The 20,346-nt window shown below is 40.2% G+C and overlaps 1 protein-coding gene across 1 annotated transcript; it reads left to right on the top strand.

Moving 5' to 3' along the window:
* The first annotated feature begins 1,927 nt into the window (after positions 1 to 1,927).
* Positions 1,928 to 18,784, top strand: gch1 (GTP cyclohydrolase 1). The gene is made up of 6 exons (XM_003454333.5): positions 1,928 to 2,395; positions 8,482 to 8,591; positions 12,762 to 12,817; positions 14,779 to 14,810; positions 15,589 to 15,673; positions 16,671 to 18,784. The coding sequence occupies exons 1-6, from the start codon at positions 2,035 to 2,037 to the stop codon at positions 16,795 to 16,797; spliced, it is 771 nt and encodes a 256-aa protein (XP_003454381.1). The 5' UTR covers positions 1,928 to 2,034; the 3' UTR covers positions 16,798 to 18,784.
* The last annotated feature ends 1,562 nt before the right edge of the window (positions 18,785 to 20,346 follow it).

The following is a 20,346-nucleotide window of genomic DNA, read 5'->3' as shown; positions in this document are numbered from 1 at the left end:
TGGTGCTCATCGTACGCCACTCGTGCCAAAAATCCGGACAAATGTCACTTGATCAAGGAGCAAATCTGCATCAGATGAGATCAGCTGACATTGCGTGTGCGTGCGCTGTGCACAGCGGTGTGTACTCTGTGTGTTAACAAGAAAAACGCATATAAGAAAGTGGTGCGCAAAAGCAGGGTAGTGACAGAATTGATGCACATTATTGATATTTGAAGCATGTGTACCTGCACATTAACACACGGGTACTGTGGAATATATTTTTTACTCACCTAAAGTGCTTGTGCTCTTGTCCACTCCCCGCAAAAAAATTAGCAGCTGTGCGGTGTCTGTGGCATCGGTGCTCTGATCGCATGGAGTAAAAATCAAAAGCACAAGCTTTATCAGACAGTTGCAGTTATATGTTGGCTGACAAGTCTTCAATGCGTCGCACAACTGTATTTCTGGACATGCCGACGTCATTGAAGTCCTGCACTTTTTCCGGGCACATTATTTCGGTGACTTTAACGAGGCAGCGTTTTATGAGGTCTCCATCGAAAAAGGCTTGCCATGTCTTGCGATGAGTTGGGCGACCTCATAGCTGGCTATTGTAGCCTTTTCCTGGACCTTTTGAGCACGAAAAAAATACTGTTGCTGACCCTGCAGGATAGCTACCCTCTGCTTTAATTTCTGCTCTCGCTCAGCACCAGTGTAGGATGCATAGGCCTGATGTTTGGTTTCATAATGACATCGTACATTATACTCTTTCATAACTGCCACAGTTTCAGTGCAGATCAAACAGACACACTTCCCCTTGAATTCTTTGAAGAAATATTCACTCTCCCACCGTGTCTGAAATTTTCTGCATTCACTTTCTACCTTTCGCTTCTTTGGTTCTGCCATGTTTAGTAACTTGGGGTAAATTTCTTCTGTGATTGTCCTTTTTGGTGGAGCAACTGCCTTGATCAACAGTAGCTCCCCCTGGTGTTAAGACTAAGAAGTGCAATACACTCAAGCAAAAGTTGAAGTGCGGGCCATATTCAATTCTATTTATAAAATTACTTGTGGGCCAATCAAAAATGGACCGCGGGCCGCAGTTGGCCCACGGGCCGGAGTTTGGACACCCCTGCTTTAGAGTCTCAGAAGTGAAACTGCTTTGGATGTGCACGAAGACTTCTCTTTGTCGAAGTCAGAGAAATGGTCTTTGGCTCACTAGCTCTGTGAGCTCAGGAAATGTTTGGGTTCAGTGTGTTAGATCATTTTGAAAACTTGTCAATATTAGAATCAGAATGGAGGACAAACCAGGGTATACCTGGGGGCAGCTGCAGTGACTAGACAAGTTATTAATCAATGAGCTTGAGTTCTTGGTTTTACAGATCCACCCCTCATTCGATGTGTGAAGATTCAACACTGACATGGCGACTATAAAAACACTCAGGACAGCATGGCACAGTGGCTACAGACATCTTTTATATACAGTCTGTTTGAAAAGGAAAACTAGTGCACTAATAAGTACTTATTACTTGGCAATAACTTAACCCCAACAGTGGTGCAGAGAGTGCCTCATGGCCCACCTGAGCCTGTGTTTTAAAAGTCTAAAGAAAAACAAAATGAACAGAGATACTTGAAAAAGAAAACGAAGATAAGCAAAAGGCTTTTTAATATACTCAGGCACTGATACATGTTGTATGATTGAAGAGATGAAGGACTGTAAGCAGCACAGTTAGAACCGTGTTCCTGTCTAGGAGAGGTTAGTGGTCGCTGTTATGTAATCCGGCCATAGTAATAAACACACTGAATGCACTTTGTTACCTTCCACAAACTGCGGAATGATTCCAAGCAGCAGGTCACAGTCAAAGCAGATAGCGGTCAAAGGGGGGGTCTGGCCCCGCCCCTTCAGATCTGGCTAGCCAATAGGAGCTCGCTCTGGATTATCCTGCTGTTATAAAGGATGCTGAGGCTGCAACCGTGTCGCCCACTTGAACTCAAACAGAAGTAACCGTTAGCACAGAAACTGATGCAACAAGTGCTCAGCTAAGAAGCGAGAGAACCGCAGGGATGGACCGCTCCAAGCAGAACAAGTACAGCTCAAACGAGAAGAACGACAACGGGGACGGCGGCTCCGTGCTCAACGGCCACTTTGACGGGATGGTGAAGCGGGCAGCCGGCGGTCCTCAGGCACCGGGAGCAGAATCCGCTCCGCACCGGTCGACCTCCGCTGTGATGGAGAGCTGGAAGGAGGAGCGCACCAGGAGCCTGGAGGACAACGAGATGAGCTTGCCGTCCCTGGCCGCTGCTTACACCACCATCCTGCGGGGTCTCGGGGAGAACCCGCAGCGGCAGGGACTCCTCAAAACCCCCTGGAGGGCTGCCACGGCCATGCAGTTCTTCACTAAAGGCTACCAGGAGAAAATTATCGGTGAGTTGTGTTTTTGTTTTTTGTTTTTTTAAATCCACAAAGCCGCTCAGAGGTGCCGGGGATTTGCTCCGCGGTCAACAGGTGTGACTGAGGAGAAAGAACACGTCCCAAAGCTCAGTGCGCAAAGAGCCGAGAGTGCACATGTGCTCCTTCAGGACTCACCAGGGCATCACAGGGAAATATAGCACAGTTAGTGATACTTGACTGTTTCAGTGGGGTTTACTTTGTTCCTATTGGTTTTGAAAAAAAGTCAGGTGATCGAGTTCATCGGCTTCTTTATAAAGTCTTTTAACAGGTGCCAATCTGAGTGGGGGGAATTTAAAAATGAGTTTGTGCCCGGTTATGACGACACCTCTGACAAATACATAATTAAGTAATTACCATCGAGGAAAAACAGCTTTTCTAAACTTCAAGAGTTTCCCCTTTCTGCCGGTTTTCGTCATATTTTTGTGAATACATAACGTTAATAATGTAAAGCTTTGGACAGTAGCAGTGGGACATGATCCGTGATTTTTTTTTTAAAGGAAAAGCAGATTTAAGTTTGAAACGGCGGATAACAGTGTTATAATGAATTATCATCATGGAAAGCAGCATTTGATCTTTTATGTTTTAATTTTAAGCTTTACACAGCAAATCATCGTTTATTGCTTTTCAGATAGAAGTGTGGTAAAAAAATATATTCAAGTAATTTAAGCATAAAATAAAGCACATAGGCACAATGCATCTGCCTCACAAGCTGATTATATAATAGAAGCTGGCTCACAGCCATGTAATGTTTAACTGATTAACGCTGGGAGACCACCTCCCCCCTCAAAAAAAGAACAATTTCCTGTAAAATGAAAAAAAACCCCCAATAATTATGTCTAAAATTCAAGTATAAGAATCTTATCATAATGTTTTCATTACTTCACTCTGTGTTGTTTCTGCTTGTTTGAAGCTTTTTCTTAAATAAAACATTTAATAAAAGCGCCATGTCCTGCTTCCTGAGGATTTATCCAATAGTGTGTAAGGACTCTAGTCAAACTTTAGGTTAATACCAATGACTAATAAATTGCCAGATTAATTTGTAGATACATCCCTAAAAGTAAATAATCATCACTTGCAGCCCTTTATATCAGGTAATGTGACGAGGCAGTTCTTTTTAAAACTTTTTAGGTGAAAGTTGTAGAAACAACCCGCTCTTCGAGGATTTGCTAGATTTATGTCATGTTTGGTCCAGCTGAGCCGGCTGGTTGGCCTGCTGCTGTGAGGAGGTTTACTGCAGCACGTTGGGTGAACGTGAGGAGGGCTGTGCAGTGTCAGTTCCACATGGGCTTTCTTCTTCATCCTTCAGCTTGTTCGAGTGGCTAGATTTGGGGATCTTCCCCCTTCAGAACTCCATCTGGAGGTAGTTTGGGCATTGGGGTTGCTTTTGTCTGTGTGTGTGTGTTATGAAGCTGTAAAAAGAAGGAATGCAATGGAGAAACATGTGTGGGCACCAGTTGAGACAGTTGATTCATGTTTTTTTGTTGTTGTTTTTTTTTTTATGTTAGCCTGGCTGAACTCTTACATAGCGTGGTTACATCTGCCTGAAGCTCTTCTCAGTTGATGGTATGGACAGTGATGGCTTTGCATGCGTTGTTGCTCAGGCGGTGGCGTTGCACCATCTGCCTGCTGATTGGTTGTTGCAGGAGCCTCCCCATTGACTTACTGAAAATCAGAGAAGACAAAAAACACGTATTGGAGGCCGTAGCTGGATGTTTGTGGAGAGTTATAGCATTTTGAGAGAAGCGTCGCACTGTTTGCTCAGTGCGTTCATGTGTTTGTGTGTGCGGGTCATGGGTTCAGCTTTCATCACAACCTGAGCCTAAAATCCTCTTGCTGTCGAGCACATGATGAACACAACCTTAGTGAGGAAAAGTTATGCAGAGATTAAACAGGACTTCTGATCTGTAATGTTTCCCAGCCTGTTATTTAAAGGAAGATGTTTTTCTGTTTAGTGCAGATGTCATGCTTTTAATTCATAACCAGATGGAGTTTGCCCCTAATGATGTTTTCATTAACCATGAGCTTATTAACACTCAGATTGGTTTCTACAGAATTGTTAAAACAAAAGCAAAAAACAAAGCATATTTTCTTTTTTGTTTTGTTTTTTGTTTGTTTTTTAATTTATTGTAGAGAAACAGGTTAGACTCACCAAATGGTTGTGTGGTTTTCATGAAAAATGTCTTACAAAACATGAACAAGTGAAAGGAGGCCTTTTAAAATCTAGACCTTAATTTTAAGCATTTTTTAATGATTGTCATCGCAGGTCTGTTAGATCTTTCACCACATTTTTAGGCATACAGTTGTAGAAGGATATGGGCTTAAACCACACAGTGACCGAGTCTGGCAGCTCAGTTGTGTTGAAAGTGCTTTTTGATGACATGGATTGGACTCATGTGTAACAAAAAAAGAAAAGGGTCACTGCAAATCAGTACAAAGTTTGAGTAATTCCCTTTATTTTGGTTTTGCCTCCATCTGTAGAGTGGTTTACCAGATCATAACTCAGAAGAACACCCAGCTGATTAATAAATAAAGAAAACAACTTTTTTTTTTATTTGGCAATTTGTTAATCAGTTAATGTACTAATTGTATCTGCTTCAATCTGAGTTTAAACTGTGTTTAAACCATCTTAATTGTCTATACCATTTTATCTTGAGACAGGACAATCCTCCCTGGATGAGAAAATATTAATTAATGTGAATAATGAATTGTTATGAATGAATGACACTGCCGATCAACTGCTATTACTATCCTTACAGTGAGGCATGGCGGTGACAGCATCATGCTATTGGAATGCTGGGTGGATGTCCTTTATCTACCTTGTATCCAAACCTACAGGCAATATTAGAATGACCACTTAATGTGACATCAATAGCGTGTGAGCTGTGGGCCACAACATCTTGTGCAAAACTCCTTGTTCTTCTCGTCACTGAAGACAGTTACATATGAGCCTGGCCGTATGATAGGGCCACTTAGCAAGCTTCAAAATGAATTTGGGAATAATCAGAACGTTTCCTGCATGTGCTGCATGGTGATTGAGAATCTGAATCATCATCTAAACCTTCTGACTGTTCAGCACAAACTCCTATTTATCTATAACCTGGAGCAGTGAGTGTGTGTCCCCATTATTTGCTTATTTTTTTTGGTCATTCACGCCACCATTTCCTGCTTCGCTCAAAACGTGATAACATGTGGCCTCTTCATTCTGCGTGCGTCTTTGTGGTATTCATTTATACACAGGAGGCAGCCCTATTGTAAGCACAGATGATGAGTAACACTGTCATTACCTGATAAATGCCTGGTCTCTCTCTGGCAACCACAGGGTGTCCAAGCCAACCTTTGTTGGCTTTGTTTAGTTAAGGCTGATTAACATTATTTTCCTTCAGGGTGCACACTTGATTATGTCTGAAAGAGATGAAACTTTCCTTGGAACTAGAGGTTCAGAAGCTGTAATGACTGAAATGACCTTAAAGGATGATTGTGCTTCACTACAACAGCTTGATCTGAGGACATTGCTGCAACAAAGTGGATCAGGCAGGTTTTAACCCCTTAGCACTGAGTAGCATTCACACTCTTTCTTACAGTCCTAATTCGATCACACAGGCTTGGTATTTGTAGATCCAGTAAACCTTAAAAATGACTGACTTTAGCTTGTAGAAATTTCCTGGAAATAGTTGCAATTTTAAGTTTTCTTGGATCTTACAATAATCTAGTCGTGCATGCTCTGACAGGGTCTCTGAAAACAGCAACTCTGAATACTTTGAATGGTGCCAAATTAAGGGAAAAATTAGTCTTTTCCATGATAAATTTATTCAGAAGTGCATCCACCATTAATTTTTGTCTGACGGTAATAAAAGGTTGAATAAACTGTTGGTTGCTTTGTGTAGCACTTTATTGACTTTGCTGTGTTCCCACATTATTTTAACTTTGCTCTTGATTGCAAAACTTTCAAACACGATTACCGCTTTATTACCGTGTCGACCTGAAGGCAGCACTCATTCAGGATCTAGTTTGTAGATCAATATGTCTTGCTGTAGAGACACCACATAGACTTTAGATAGATGGAATTCTTAAAGCCTCCATCCACAGGGTTAAAATATATATATCCAGCTTTGCTGATCCCAGTAGAAGTACCTAAAAAGTCAGCAGTACTGCTCATCCCCAGATTATACCAAATACCAGAGTTTAAAAGACTGCAAAGCCTTGAAAGCCCTGGTCCTGTGGATGTCTTCTGTCTTTTCTAAAGATAGAATCATATAGTTCCAGATGGTCACGATAAATTGGGGGGGGAATGGATGTAGATGGCTTCATCATCACCCTGTAATGAAATATGAGGTGCACCAAAATTTGCTTGAGTGAAAATTGTTTAATACACTTCCTAGGTTTCCCATCCCCCCAGATGATGTTTCTAAAAGTCTTGTTTTGTATTAGCAACAGTCCAAAGCTTCACAATCCTGGATTTTCTGTTATAAAACAGAATAAAATAAATAAAACAGAGCAAAACAGAGACTCATCATATATAAGCGGCTAAAAATATCTGTTTTTATTTTTACTTGAAGAAGGATTTCAGTGATTTTTTTAAAATATTGGCAGTGTCATGGAACAGCAGCCTGTACAGGCCGTATCCTGCCATTTGCTCAGTGGCAGTTAAGAAAGGCTTCGGCCCTCCGAACCTGAACTGGAAAAATAACAACAAAAATACTGGCAGTTATTGAACTAACCATTGCAACTCTAGTCTACTGGAAAAAGGATTAAAAGAATGAATGGTTCAGACATTAAAGTGTGAGCTATAATAATGTTGGTGATCATCCAGGTCAACATTTGAACACTGTGGTTTACTCTAATTTGTTGTTAGCTTGCTAAAATACAAAAAAAGGTGGTGACAATAAAAATGATACCATTTGTTGTTATGGATGTCCCTCTGTACATAACAGCATCCTGGTATTAGCAATTAATGCTGCCATAACTTTTAGTATGAATGCATAACATACAGTAAAATGACTGAATGAATGAGGAACGGGCTAAACAACCATTCATTTGTCTTTACGTCGATATTTTAATTGTCTCTGCTTTGCAGGGGTTGGTGAGATAACCCGACTGTTAATGGCCTGCTGTATGACAGTCACAGCAACGGCTATCAAATCAATTGGATGTCATGATCCTGGGCCATGTTGGCCCAGCATTCTTAGTTTTCATGTATTTTTGTATTTTGTTCTGTATTTAGGCCATGGTTCCTGGGTTGCTCTGTTAAGTTGCTCCTTATTTGATTTCCCCTTGTGACTTTTGTCCTTATCTGCAGTCACGACCTTGCCCAAAGTCAAGATAAAGCCCCAAGACTAAATGTACAGTGTGTATGTATTTTGTTAGGGTGAATTTTAATTAGGGGCTACAAAATTGGTAAACATGGTAAGGGAAAAATATGTATTGGTCTTGTCAACCCCACAGGCCTCTCCCTTTATGTGCACAGTGATAAAATAAGCAGCAGAAGCCGAAGCAACAAGTCAGTGATTTCTGTTGTTTTGGTGACCTCACCCCTCCGTGTTTCCTCCTCTCGCTCTTGCAGATAGCAAGTCAGGAAATTAAAAACTGCCGTGGTGAGAGCGAGAAGCGTCTGCGCCGCCACGTTCAAAAGATAAAACAGTTTATTGAACCCCGGCAACCAAAAAATGCAATAAAGCAACCGCACAAAGGAGGATGCAGAGCTATAATTAGACAGTGGTGTTTGCCAGAGAGAAACACTGAAGTCCATCGTAAAGGGCGTGGCAGCTGAGTGGTCAAGGCGAACCCGGCATCCTCCAGCATGGCTGGTTCACTTCAGTCTGTCTGCCCTCAAGAAGAAATAATGCGGCATTGTTGTTTTTTTTTATTTTTGTTTTTTTAAATTTAAGCCAAACAACAACAAAAAACCTCTAAATAAGGAACGGCAGAATAGACCAGAATGATCGCAAAAAGTAAATAATCAATCAACCAAAGAAGGAATGCTGCAAAAAATTCAGGTAACAGTCAAATTCAGGCAAAAAGACTTTTCCTTTATGTTTAATCTCTCCCATTTTTCTCCTCAGACGTGCTGAATGACGCCATCTTCGATGAAGACCACGATGAGATGGTGATAGTCAAAGACATCGACATGTTCTCCATGTGTGAACATCACCTGGTGCCCATCTTTGGCAGGGTAAAAGAAACCACACACACACAGCAATTCTGAAAGCACAAACTTGATGGTGTATGAGGATATTCCATGCATTTCAGGAATTTGGGGCCCGCAGAACAAGCTCAGTAGTCCTTCTAATGAACCTGTTACCAGTGCGCACCATCTCCTATTAGTAAAGCAGGTGACTTCATGCTCCCTGAGTGAATGATTACATAAACAGGCCATAAGACACGGCAGGGTTGCTGCGGGCCTCCTTAGCTTATGCTTAACCTGGTAACTTTCCTATAGCAGAATATGCTACATTCCTGTTTATCGCTGCTGTTCATTATAAGCTTCATTACTGGAATCATCATTTTTATACCCATCAAACGGTTCAGTGACCTCTTCATTTTCTAAGGGTGGGAGGAATTAGCATTATCATTAGCACCTCTTTTTTAAAAATGACATAATTAAATGTCATAATTTGTGTAATGACCTGATTTTAAATTATGAAATTCAACATAAATACTTATTTTCTCTAAACAGAATGACACGTGTTATGCTCTCCTCCAACTAGATACAAATGTAATTACATCCATGGGAACAGGACAATGGCTAAAGATACAGGTGACCGCTCGGGCAGAAAGGGAGCTGCAGTCCATGTGATGTGGCTGACATCTCATTGCATCTTTTGACTGCAAAAAGAGACGCATAAACAAACACTCTGCTTTACTCACAAGCCACTTTGCTATATATATATTTTCCCATAATTTAGTGCACAAAAAATTGCCACAAACATCAAGCCGTGCAACCAGATGTGTATCTTCAAAAACCATTTCTCTCTGACGTTTGTCTGGACATCAGAGAACACTAGAAGCAATCAGATTAGCTGAGATCTGTTTTCAGCCTCCTCTCTGCCCCTTTGACATCATTACTCTCCACCAACCGGCAGACTGGCCTCGTCCCTCTTTCTGCTTTTCTTCCTCTGCCTCCCTTCTCCCTCCATCTTCACCTGCAGGTGCATGTCATTTAGAACAATGGAGGCTGGCAGCTGATCTTTTTCCACCGGGTGTAAATGGATTCTGATGACAGCAGTGAATCACACAAACGCCTCCTCTCGTGGTGTGTCCACTCATGTGCATCAATCCCCCCCACCCCTTTTGTCATCATCAGCAGCACTTCCTCTTATCCAGCCCCTCTCTCCGGCTGTCTGTTTGCGGTGTCTCGGTCCTCCTCTTCTGCTGGGCAGGTAGTCGCCAGCTGTTCAGTGAATAAGCTGTTTAAAAACATTTGACTGATATGCAGTCAGCAGAGATGCTATCATGTCAACTCTTCAGAAAACGTTTGAAGAGAAAACACACTGGAACAAACATGTGTCCTTTGTTCTTGTATTCAGGCATAATTGCTTCTTCCCTGCGATATGTTTCCTGTGGAAAACAAGCGATCGGGTACTGAGCTTTGTGAAACCAAAGAACTATGTATTGCGGACAAAAAAAGCAGTTTGGTTTGATTAGGACATTTGGCACTCCAAATATTGTATTTAATAACTTGTGTTATGATCTGCAGCCCTCTTTTACAAAGGTAACATATGCAGTAGTGTCCTAAAAATATGAATGATTACAAAAATTATTTTTATCAGTCAATTCAAGGACTAAATACTTGATTTTACTTTGACACTTCTATATTAAAATGCCATCAGCATACAGTACTGTGCAAAACGCTTGAGCCACCCAGAATTTCTTTGATTTTTTTTTTTGTTTAAATCTACAAAAAATGCCAAAAATAACAGGCATAAAATCCTGTTTTTGCACTAACAAAGGGATTCCCAAAGTTCTGTTAGTCAAAAACTCAAAGGAAAAATGTGTCAAGTGGCCACTCTCGAGGGAGGGAAAGAGGGAGAAAAGGCTGAGGTATTCCATATCACACAGTTAGTGGGCCAATGATGTGATGAATCCACATTTGAAAATTGAATTTCAAATCATTGCAGGTTGTGCAGCAGCACAACAGTGAACATCTACAGCCATCTTTTCAGTACTCAAAAGGATCTTATTGCAACAGTTTTATTTTTAAGCAACAGCTTATTATCATCAATAATCCCAAACACACTGCCGATGCAGTAAAAGCACACCTGGATGGAAAAATACACGATGGAACAACATGTGGCTCTGCAGAGTTTGGACCTCAACATTATTTAACCAGTGTGGGATCATCCTGACTGGGAACAGAGCAAAATGTCGCCAACATTTAAATTCATGTATCTTTAGAGAAAAATCATTCATCGTGAGAATGAATGAAATTGTGCACAGACAGACGCATGCGCCCAGTTTACCGCTTTCTTTTTGTTTTACACCTGTGCATTCAGGTGATTTAACATTACCTCAGTGCTATAAGTAAGATGGACAAAATAAGCAAACACTTCAACACCTACCCGCTAAATTCTCCTCGTATCATAAAATGATTTAATCAGAGCCTGATGCTGAGAACAACTGCCGGCAGGTTAATCATTTATTAAGTGAGAAACCTCCAAATAGTAAATATGCCAAAATATTTAGAACTATGAACAAAATACGGCTATTTAAAAAAAAAAAAGAGTTGGAGTGTTATTGAGTTACACTTAAGCTGTTGTAAGCCTGAGGAGTCCTTTTGTTTGCCTTGCCCCCTCCTCACTCACAGCATGAGGCAGTAAATCTGAATAACGGGGACAGATAAGTGAAAAAAGCAGCCGCCATGCTCGGCCCGTTTGATGTCGGTCTATCAGGCCGCTGCAGCAGAGAACTAGAAAAAGTAACATCTGAAGGAAAAAGAGATCTCCACACGCTTGTTGCCACTGCCCTTTCTCTCGTCTTGTCAACAAATTGCGTCTGACATTTGAGTGGAGCGTACCAGTGTGTGTGTTGGTGTGTATATGTGTGTGTATGAGAATTGGAGCCTGCAGCCATCGAGCATTGATTTTCCAGCTGATGACTCCGTCTCTCGCTCCTCTCGTCTTGTCTGCCTGCCTCTTCTCTCATCTTCGGTTTTCGTTGCCGTCCTTTTCCTTCCTGTCGTTCATATCAACCCGACGCTCACTTCGTACCTAATGTGGGAATACACTTGGCGATTAGTGTACACCTGTGGCATTATTCCGTTTTCTCTTTAAAGTATTACTCCTGATGGCAAAGCTTTTAAGTAGCTCCAGTTTGCTGGGTGGGGTGGATGCATTTCTTGAGCTATCAGTGAAGAAAGATGTAATATGTCTGACCAGAGATCCAGTAGGGTTGGAAGGTGGGTGTACAGCAGGGCCATGTTCTTGGACTAAAACACTGGTTTCTGGCAAAGATGTGCTTATCCATCAATCAGAGTTGGAGCTTCAAACACAAGTGTGATGAGAAAACAAAGAAAGATGAAAAAGAGAAGCCCGTGTTGAGGTTGAGGCTAAGAACAAATTAAAATAGGACATGTGGCACAACTTCAGCTACTTCCAAGCTGCATGGAGAAGAAGATGAATCTGAGAAAGGTTGACGCTTCAGCAACACTTGTAGCAAAAAGCACAGCTTTTTTACATGATCAGTGCAACCAACGGCCTGTGAGCCCCATCAGGGTCAAGATAAAGGTTTCTGCTAAGAATAACTTGGCCACACTTGTTTTAGTTGTGCAGCTGAATCTTTATTTTTTGGAGTATCAGAAAGAATTGTGTCATTAAAGCCCGGCTAATAAGAAAACGGGGAGGGTCAGTATCCTGTACAGTTTAATTTCACTTATTCAACATAAGTGAGTGACACAACAATAGTCACCTCAAGGTGTTTTATATTGTAAGGTCACTACAATTATACAGAAAAAACTCCAACAAGCACACAACTTTGTATGAGCATGCATTTGGCAACAGCGGGGAGGAAAAACTCCCTTTTAACAGGAAGAAACCAGGGAGGGGCAGACATCTCCTGTGAGCCCAGCAGCTACTTGGTGACAAGTTTTGAGAAACTCTGATTATGTTACGAGAAGCTGAAGGTTAGATTTGAACGTAGTCCGGTACGTGAAACGATCAGAATTGAGGCTAATGAGGTCGAGAGCTTTAGCTATACTGGCTGACACGTTCAGCAACAGCTGTCCTGCCGTGCAGCATTGAGCTGAGCTGGGATCAGTAACACCTCAGTTCATAATTACACCATTAGTGAGTTGCATCGTAAGCCAGAATGAGAACAGGGTTAACCTTGAGCTTGTCGCTTTCTGCAGGTTCACATTGGATACCTCCCAAACAAAAGAGTTCTGGGCCTCAGCAAGCTAGCCAGGCAAGTACATTTACTCTATTGTCATAACTGTCACATTATCTGTGCGTGTGTGTGTGTTTAAGCTGATTATTAAAACTTGTGTGTGTACTACCCACTGACCCCAATACCCTCAGGCTTACAGGCTAACACCCCTTACTAACTGGAGAGTCACTGCGATGGCAGCAGATACACCATTCACTTAGAGCGTCTCTAAGGGAAATCCCTACAAGTGGAATCAGTAAACTACACTTTCAGATTAAGTTTTAAGATTACCTCAAGAGAATAGAATGGAGAACATCACAATGTCTTTCACTTCACTGTAGTTTTTTTTCCTAACAAAATAATTAAAATAATAAAAAATATACTGACATAAAAGTGACAGCTCTTGACATTCATGATTGCGGTCTTAAGGTTTCTTTATAAAGTTTGGCTTTGTTTTCAGGCAGATCGCCAGTGAAGCTTCACATCATTATACAGGAGTCTTAAGACAGATGCCAATACTGATATTTAGTAATTATGACTTGTTTTTTCTGTTTCTGCTGTCTCCTCTTTACTTTTAAATTTTCATTTATCTGCTTTTACAAATGCCAATACCAGTGTATCAGCAAATGGCTAATATATTATCAGCCTGCTGATAAATCACTGATATAGTTCAAACTTGGTTAACAAGCATTCAGACCTGCAAAGAATAACCTTTAAAATACTGCCTTGTGCTTTGTTCCATCCAATGTTATTTTATTATAATTTTGTTATTATTTTATAACACATGTCAGAGCGTCATCAAATTTGCTTCACAGTCATGATCAAATTGGGCTTTATGATTAAAAATGATTATAAAGTGTATTTATACAAATACAGACCCTTTTGCACCTTTAAAACAAAGCACATTGTGTCCATTATCACATTATCTTTAGGTGAAAAGAAAAACAGCCAGGCAATCGTTTTGTCATCATTACTCACTTCTCTCAGTGGATAGTGAGCCCAAACCAGCTAAAGCCTCGAGAAGACTCGGGAAGACTTGTTTGCATCACATTTGATGTCAGGATAAGAAAACCCTGACGCTTACATTTTCTAAATGATTCCTGGACCTACAACAACCACCAAACAAGTTCATATCATTTAAGGAATAAAATAATGATCTCTTGGTGCTGTCAACCATTAAAGTCTTCTCTGCATCACTGAATGTGAGGCTGTTTGCTTAACATTTCCAGTTGCATTGAAGCCTCCCATAAGATTTCAGCTACACCACCGTCTCCCTTAAAAAAAAAAAAGTGGGTTATCTCCTGCATGCTGCCTGCCTGTTTGTTTTTGTGACATTTCCCTGAAGGTGATTTGGGTCGAGTTTGTCCAAAGTGGTTTTGCTCACTGAGAAGAGCAACAGGTTGAAGGGGAAGACCGGGTGGATTCTGCACATCTACAAGAGCTGCGTCTGCTTCTAAAATTACTGAATGGAGCTGGTTTATTGTGTATGTCCATTCGAATGACAGGATGTGGCATATGCTAACATTAAAAAGTCTTGGTAACTGATCATTTTTCTAGCCCCAGTTGGTTCAGGTTTAAAACATACAAATGTATATTATTATATGCTCATTGTAGATAGTAGTTGGCACTAGTTTATTAAAAGGACCAAGGAGTACATGCTTTAAATAATGGTATTATTGAGGATTTTTTAATACTGTAGACAACACATTAGTCGAAAAAATGCTCGGTTGCCAGGTTGTGGTGATTCCTTTCTAGAATAGCATTTTGCTCGTCTATTTAGTGAAGTTATTCTGAGTGAAAAGTAACCAAAATCGGTTGACAGAGTCCTTCTTCCATTTAGATTTTCATAAAAAACAAATTTTTTGTGTCTCTTTTCCTATATTCATGAGTCAGCCCTAAATGTTTATTTATTTTTACTGTTTTAATCTTCACTGCTGCTACAACTCACTGCTCTCATATTTCCCCTGAGGCTGTATTTATGCTTTCCTTCTCCTCCTCAGGATTGTTGAGATCTACAGCCGTCGACTACAAGGTAATAAATAAACTCCTCCTGTCAACATGCAGTTTTTGTGTGCTTGTACTTTAATAGGATATTTGATTTTTACTAGCTTTATTTCACTTTTATTTTACATCTCACAGGGAAATATTCTGTTGGTTTACTGCATTTGATCTGACAGGAAGGGCTGGATGTATAAATGTGTGTGACTATCCATCTTTTCCCAAATATAAAGTCAAGCCTTACAGGGTCAAGTACAGAAAGCACAGTAAAGCAGGTTATGGTTTTGGGTGAGCCTTCAATGTATCTGGTCTAACGAGTTTGAGGGGTTTTTTTTGTGATTTTCCATTAAAAACAACAAAAATTGAGGGGGTTTTTTTTCTTCAAGTAACCACTTCAGCACTGCTGTGCGAGATACTGATTTGACCCAAAATGGTAAAAATATCAAACATTTTGCAGGAAAACAAAGACCAACTCATAAATACTCAAGTTTATGTGTTGTCCCTTTTGAGGGCCCTGACGCTTTGATTAAACTAAGTTTAGTTTAATCAACTAAGTTTAGTTTAATCAAGTTTACAAGTTTACGTTACAAGTTTACATTACACACCTGACGGTGTGTAATGTAATTAAAGCTTTATTAGCTCCACCTGTGGCGATGTTTACACAATGATGTAGCCACATTAAAGCTCACAAACACAGTAAATGATCATTTGTTAGCAGAGGTCCTGTGAGGACTGAATACTTCTACCAGCACTGCCCTTGATCCCTGACTGTTTGCTCTGGCCGTACGTCTGTTTGTACTGTCTGTCCACAGTTCAGGAGAGGTTGACCAAACAAATCGCTGTGGCTATTACAGAGGCACTGCAGCCCACTGGGGTCGGAGTTGTCATCGAGGCAACGTACGTACACGAACCAACAAGTGAAATGACCTTTTACTTTTAAAATGTATTATCTTGTGTTCCTTTCCCTTGCTTTCTCCATTCGTCTTCTTTTCTCGGCCCAGCTGTAAAGGTTTGTTGTCACTGCACGAACTTTTCAGGGGAAATAAATGTAATGTGAGGAATCTGCATTTCCAGAAGGAACCAGGATCTGCATTAAAACATGGCTTATTCCCACCTAAGAGTTCTCAAATGATAATGTTGTCGTGGTATAGGCATTAAAGTATTTTGGAGTCACATGGACAGGAAGTTAGAGTTAGGGTTGGAAAAGGTCAGGAACTTTAAACAAACACTTGGGTGGCAATTGCATGAAACATCTGTCTGTTACAGTGTAGCAGATTGACCTTCAACAAACAACAGGACAAGCAATGCCGAGGAAAAACAGTGCAAGAGACTTTGGAAGCCGCTAAGGAGTCAGTGTCATTAGCTAGTTCCACACTACGATTATTACAATGTGGCAAATCTCACAAAGATCCCCCTACAGTCCAAAGTTAACGGTTATATATGAGATAACCAGAATATGACCAGCTGGTAATCAAAAGGGATGGGTTGCAGACGAGTTGCACTCTTCAGTGCAGACTGGCTCAGATTGACTCCAACATGATGGCAATTATTTGCAAAACTTTCTCAGTCTGTCTGAGAGGGACTCCAAGTCAGACCACAACTGTTTAGAGATTATTTCGGTTTCGGTTTCCTCCCACCAGGTGACCTGAGAGATCAAAAAGTGCTTGCTGAATGTGACATTCTTCACCTTCAATGATATTGTCACAAATTCTTGGACAAATTTCCAGGTTCTCTGCGACTAAATGACTTTGAACCCCAGATGGAAGGCATTTGATGTCCTACTTTACTAGACTTGGTTTTTTGGGGGGGGGGGGGGGGGGGGGTTGGTTGGTCTTTGCACTTGTCTCTTCTTTTGGATCGAATCTTTTTATCTTTCCTGTCTTCCTCTTTGCAGTCACATGTGTATGGTGATGCGAGGCGTTCAGAAGATGAACAGTAAAACCGTCACCAGCACCATGCTGGGGAACTTTAGAGAGGATCCAAAAACCCGCGACGAGTTTCTGAGGCTCATCAAAAGTTGAGGGGGATGAAGCTACTCGTCTTCCTCCTGTTGCCTGGGGTTACCTCCAACCTACATGAACCAGCTGCCGTGCTACCTGCATGTGTGTGTGTGAGTGTGTTTGTATGAGTGTGTGCGTGTGTTTGTTTCCATCTAACCAAAGGCAGAGGCGAGTGTTTTCTGTGTTATTGTGCTCATCGGTTAAAGTGAATTGTTACCTCTGTGATTTTAGTGCGAGGCCGATGGTTTACACGTTGTTTGCTTTTAGACGACGGGACAGACTTTGAGTCCTTTTGTGTTGTGTGTGTGTGCTCGTCGTTCAAATATCAGTCACAGGCCTCGAGGAAAAATGGAAGGACAGTTTATGGAGAGAATTCCATCCCTGTAAAAGTAACCGATCCTTTTAGCTCCTCCGGATACTCACTGACACAAGTAAATAACACAAAGACAAAAACAAACTAACAGCATAAATATTTCCACCAGTATTTCCTTAATTATCTGTAATTTTGACATTAAGCGGTTTAGATTTTGTTGACTGAAAGCCATAAAAAACAAAACAAAAAAACTTTTAAGTTTGAAAAACTCCTGAAAGGTTAGGAATCAGAATCCAAAGAATGTCCTCACTAAAAGCGGTGCCTATGTTAAGTCAGTAGATTCACAGAGAACATCAAGCAACACTTGGCAGCTAACCCTGACCAAAGTGCTTTACAGAAACATCAAATATTTCCATTACAGTCTAACAGCCCAGAGGAGTCCGTGTCATTACAAGCCCTTTTTAAATTAACGGCTTCATCTGTCTATTAATGTGGCAGCACTTGGTCAAATGTGCAAACTCAGATACTTGTAGCACTCTAGTCTGGACATTTTACTTCTCACTGCTGTTGTGACCTCAAATATACTAGATTTTGCTATTGTCTGTCTACTTTTTCCTCAGTAAGTAGATAAACTTGATTTTGAGGCCATTGCTCTCAACAGATTGGTGCTAAAGGTAGAATTATCTCATTAACTCGTCATTTGTTTGATCCAGTAATGGTTCAACATGGGTTTCAGAGCTGTGTGCCTGAGACGACCATATTTAGGATTTCCCCTCCTTGTGACATCATACAATGGTAGAAAAAAGGGCCTGAAGCCAATCTTTTAGAGCAGCCTGTATCCTGAGTTTGTACATACACTGAAAATGGCCGTGTTTAATGTAAGTGTCCACCATTCGAACAATATATATGACAAGTGTAACAGGTTCAGTGCAAAGCTTTGAAGGCTATTGGTTAAAACATCCAAAAAACCAACAACCTCTCAGCATATTATAATTCAAGTGGTCTGAACCTTCTCTGGGCTCTCTTTTCAGGCTTCATAAAGTCTTTATAAACTAAAACTGCTGACTAATTTTTAATATAATGTTTTTACATATATTAATGTATCTTCAAGTTTTAAACTGACCAACCATTTTAACAGTATCACTCTGAGCTCTGGGGCCTTTCCAACTACATTTATTTGAAAAAAACCAAAAAAAAGTATATATAGAAAACGTAATTACAAAGAGCTGTAGCCATGGATAAGATTTTTTGTGTAATCGGTTCATGCGTTTGAGCTTTAAACATGCTGTTTGGCACTTTAACACTGTGTCACTCTTTAAAACCTCATTTCTAAAATTTGCTGTCACAACTTTTTAGCCCTTCAGTCTGTTCTTTTTTTTTTTTTAATTTACAACTCAAATTTAAATTAGAGTCTTTACCATGAAGTATGTATTATTATTATTATTATTATGATTATTATTATTATTAACATTATTGTTGTTGTTGTATTAAAATAATTGTAATATCAAATTGTGTGGAATCATCAGTGAAAACATTCAGACTGCATCTTTACATCTTTTCTGAGTTTTATTTGATTTTTTTCATTGTCATTTGTTTTAAGGTCCTTTGCAAGGGCCTGCCGTCATGTGCCAACTCGCTTCTCACAACAAAACCAATCTTTATAAACCAAACTGGAATTTCTCATTTCCATGAGAAGCAAATGAAGTGTGTGTGTGTGTGTGTGTGTGTGTGTGTGTGTGTGTGTGAGTTTGCATCCAAGCAGATGAACAGTGTGGCGACAGGTGTGTGTGCTGTTCATACTTTTACATTTCAGTGCATCACAATTGTCCCCAGACAGATTTTGGGAGGTTTTAACTTGTGACATGCAACATGATGACTGAATATGTGTGTGTATGTGTGAGTGTGTGTGTGTTGGAGTGAAGATGGGCGCAAACAAACAGCTCTGATGTTGTTTTTCTGGCCTTGTCGAGAAGGAAAGCCTGTTCATTGGCCCCTTCGCCATTATTGTCACATCATGTACTGTGTTCACGTTGAAGACTTTTTAATCAAAGAAAATAAACCTCTGTGTGACAGCAGCGCCCATGTCTTTATTCACAGCACACACATAAGTTTACATGTAAGTTTATTTCCTTTAAAGCTTTCCGTAAATTCATGCAACATTAGCAGACAAGGAAAATGTTTGACTTTGGAAGTTTCGTGTGCGTGCAACACTTGCATTTTAAGTAGCTATGAACGATATTTTACTATGTAAAGTACAAAAGCTACAAAAAGTTTAATATAAAATTTCGCAAAAACATTCTCTTCATGACACTACAATAGTACAGGGAAACAACCCCCTATGAGTGAGTACTTGGTGACAGTGAGAAGGAAAAACTCCATTTTAACAGGAAGAAACCTCCAGTAGAAGGACTAAAGCAGCTAATAAAATCAATTTATCCTAAGTACAGTTTTGTTTGGTGTGTTGTGATTACGTATATTAATTAGCTCCCTTTCTGTGTGTCTCCCTGAGTGCTTGCATACTGTAAAAATGTAATTTTAATAATGGCATATAAGTATATTTTAATATTGATGTTCTGTGGATCTAAAATTGATTTTTTTTTTTTATACTGTGCTTTTATAAGGAGTTACAGGTGCATAAATGCTATAGATTTTTCATCCTTTGGTAGGTGGTTGCTAGTAACCACCAATCACTATAATGTGTAATCTAAATAAAAGCTTTCAGGAGCCTAACATGTACCTGTGTGCCAAGTTTGGCTGCACCTGTCTTGTTTGTGTAGGAGGACAGATAGAAATTTTGTGTATTAGTAGGATTAACAGGGTATGTATCACAGGCTTTTAAGATTGCTGTAATTAAACCAATCCCTAAAAAGCCCTCACTCTATTCAGCTGTCTTAGCTAAATAGAGACCGATTACCAATCTTACCTTTAGTTCAAGAACTGTTTAAAAAATCATTGTAAATCAAGAAAAAGATCGTATCCATCTGATAGATTCAAAAGTCAGTCATGAAGTTCTGTGCTGGGACACACAGACAGAACTTCATGACTGTACTGGTGACATAAGACCTTATTCTATACGAGCTTACTTCGCCAGTATCGTTAGAAAACACTGCATACGTTTTCATTACTTTGTAGATGATACCCATTTATGTTTATCTATGACGCCAGATGGCACAAATCAAATAGTTGAACTACAGGCATGTTGTACATAATAAATTCTTTGATGAACTGTAATTTTCTGCCCTGAAATTCAGACAAAA

The sequence above is a fragment of the Oreochromis niloticus genome, linkage group LG1 (assembly GCF_001858045.2).
Source record: "Oreochromis niloticus isolate F11D_XX linkage group LG1, O_niloticus_UMD_NMBU, whole genome shotgun sequence".
NCBI classification, from domain to species: domain Eukaryota; kingdom Metazoa; phylum Chordata; class Actinopteri; order Cichliformes; family Cichlidae; genus Oreochromis; species Oreochromis niloticus.
Note: the sequence above shows the minus strand (reverse complement) of the source record. Positions and strands in the feature narration are given on the sequence as shown.

Excerpts from the sequence above, each read along its gene's own strand:
- gch1 (XM_003454333.5), top strand. The coding sequence starts at position 2,035 with ATGGACCGCTCCAAGCAGAACAAGTACAGCTCAAACGAGAAGAACGAC. Across the intron at positions 2,396-8,481 it reads CTACCAGGAGAAAATTATCG|ACGTGCTGAATGACGCCATC; the intron begins GTGAGTTGTGTT and ends TTTTCTCCTCAG. Across the intron at positions 15,674-16,670 it reads GGAGTTGTCATCGAGGCAAC|TCACATGTGTATGGTGATGC; the intron begins GTACGTACACGA and ends TCCTCTTTGCAG.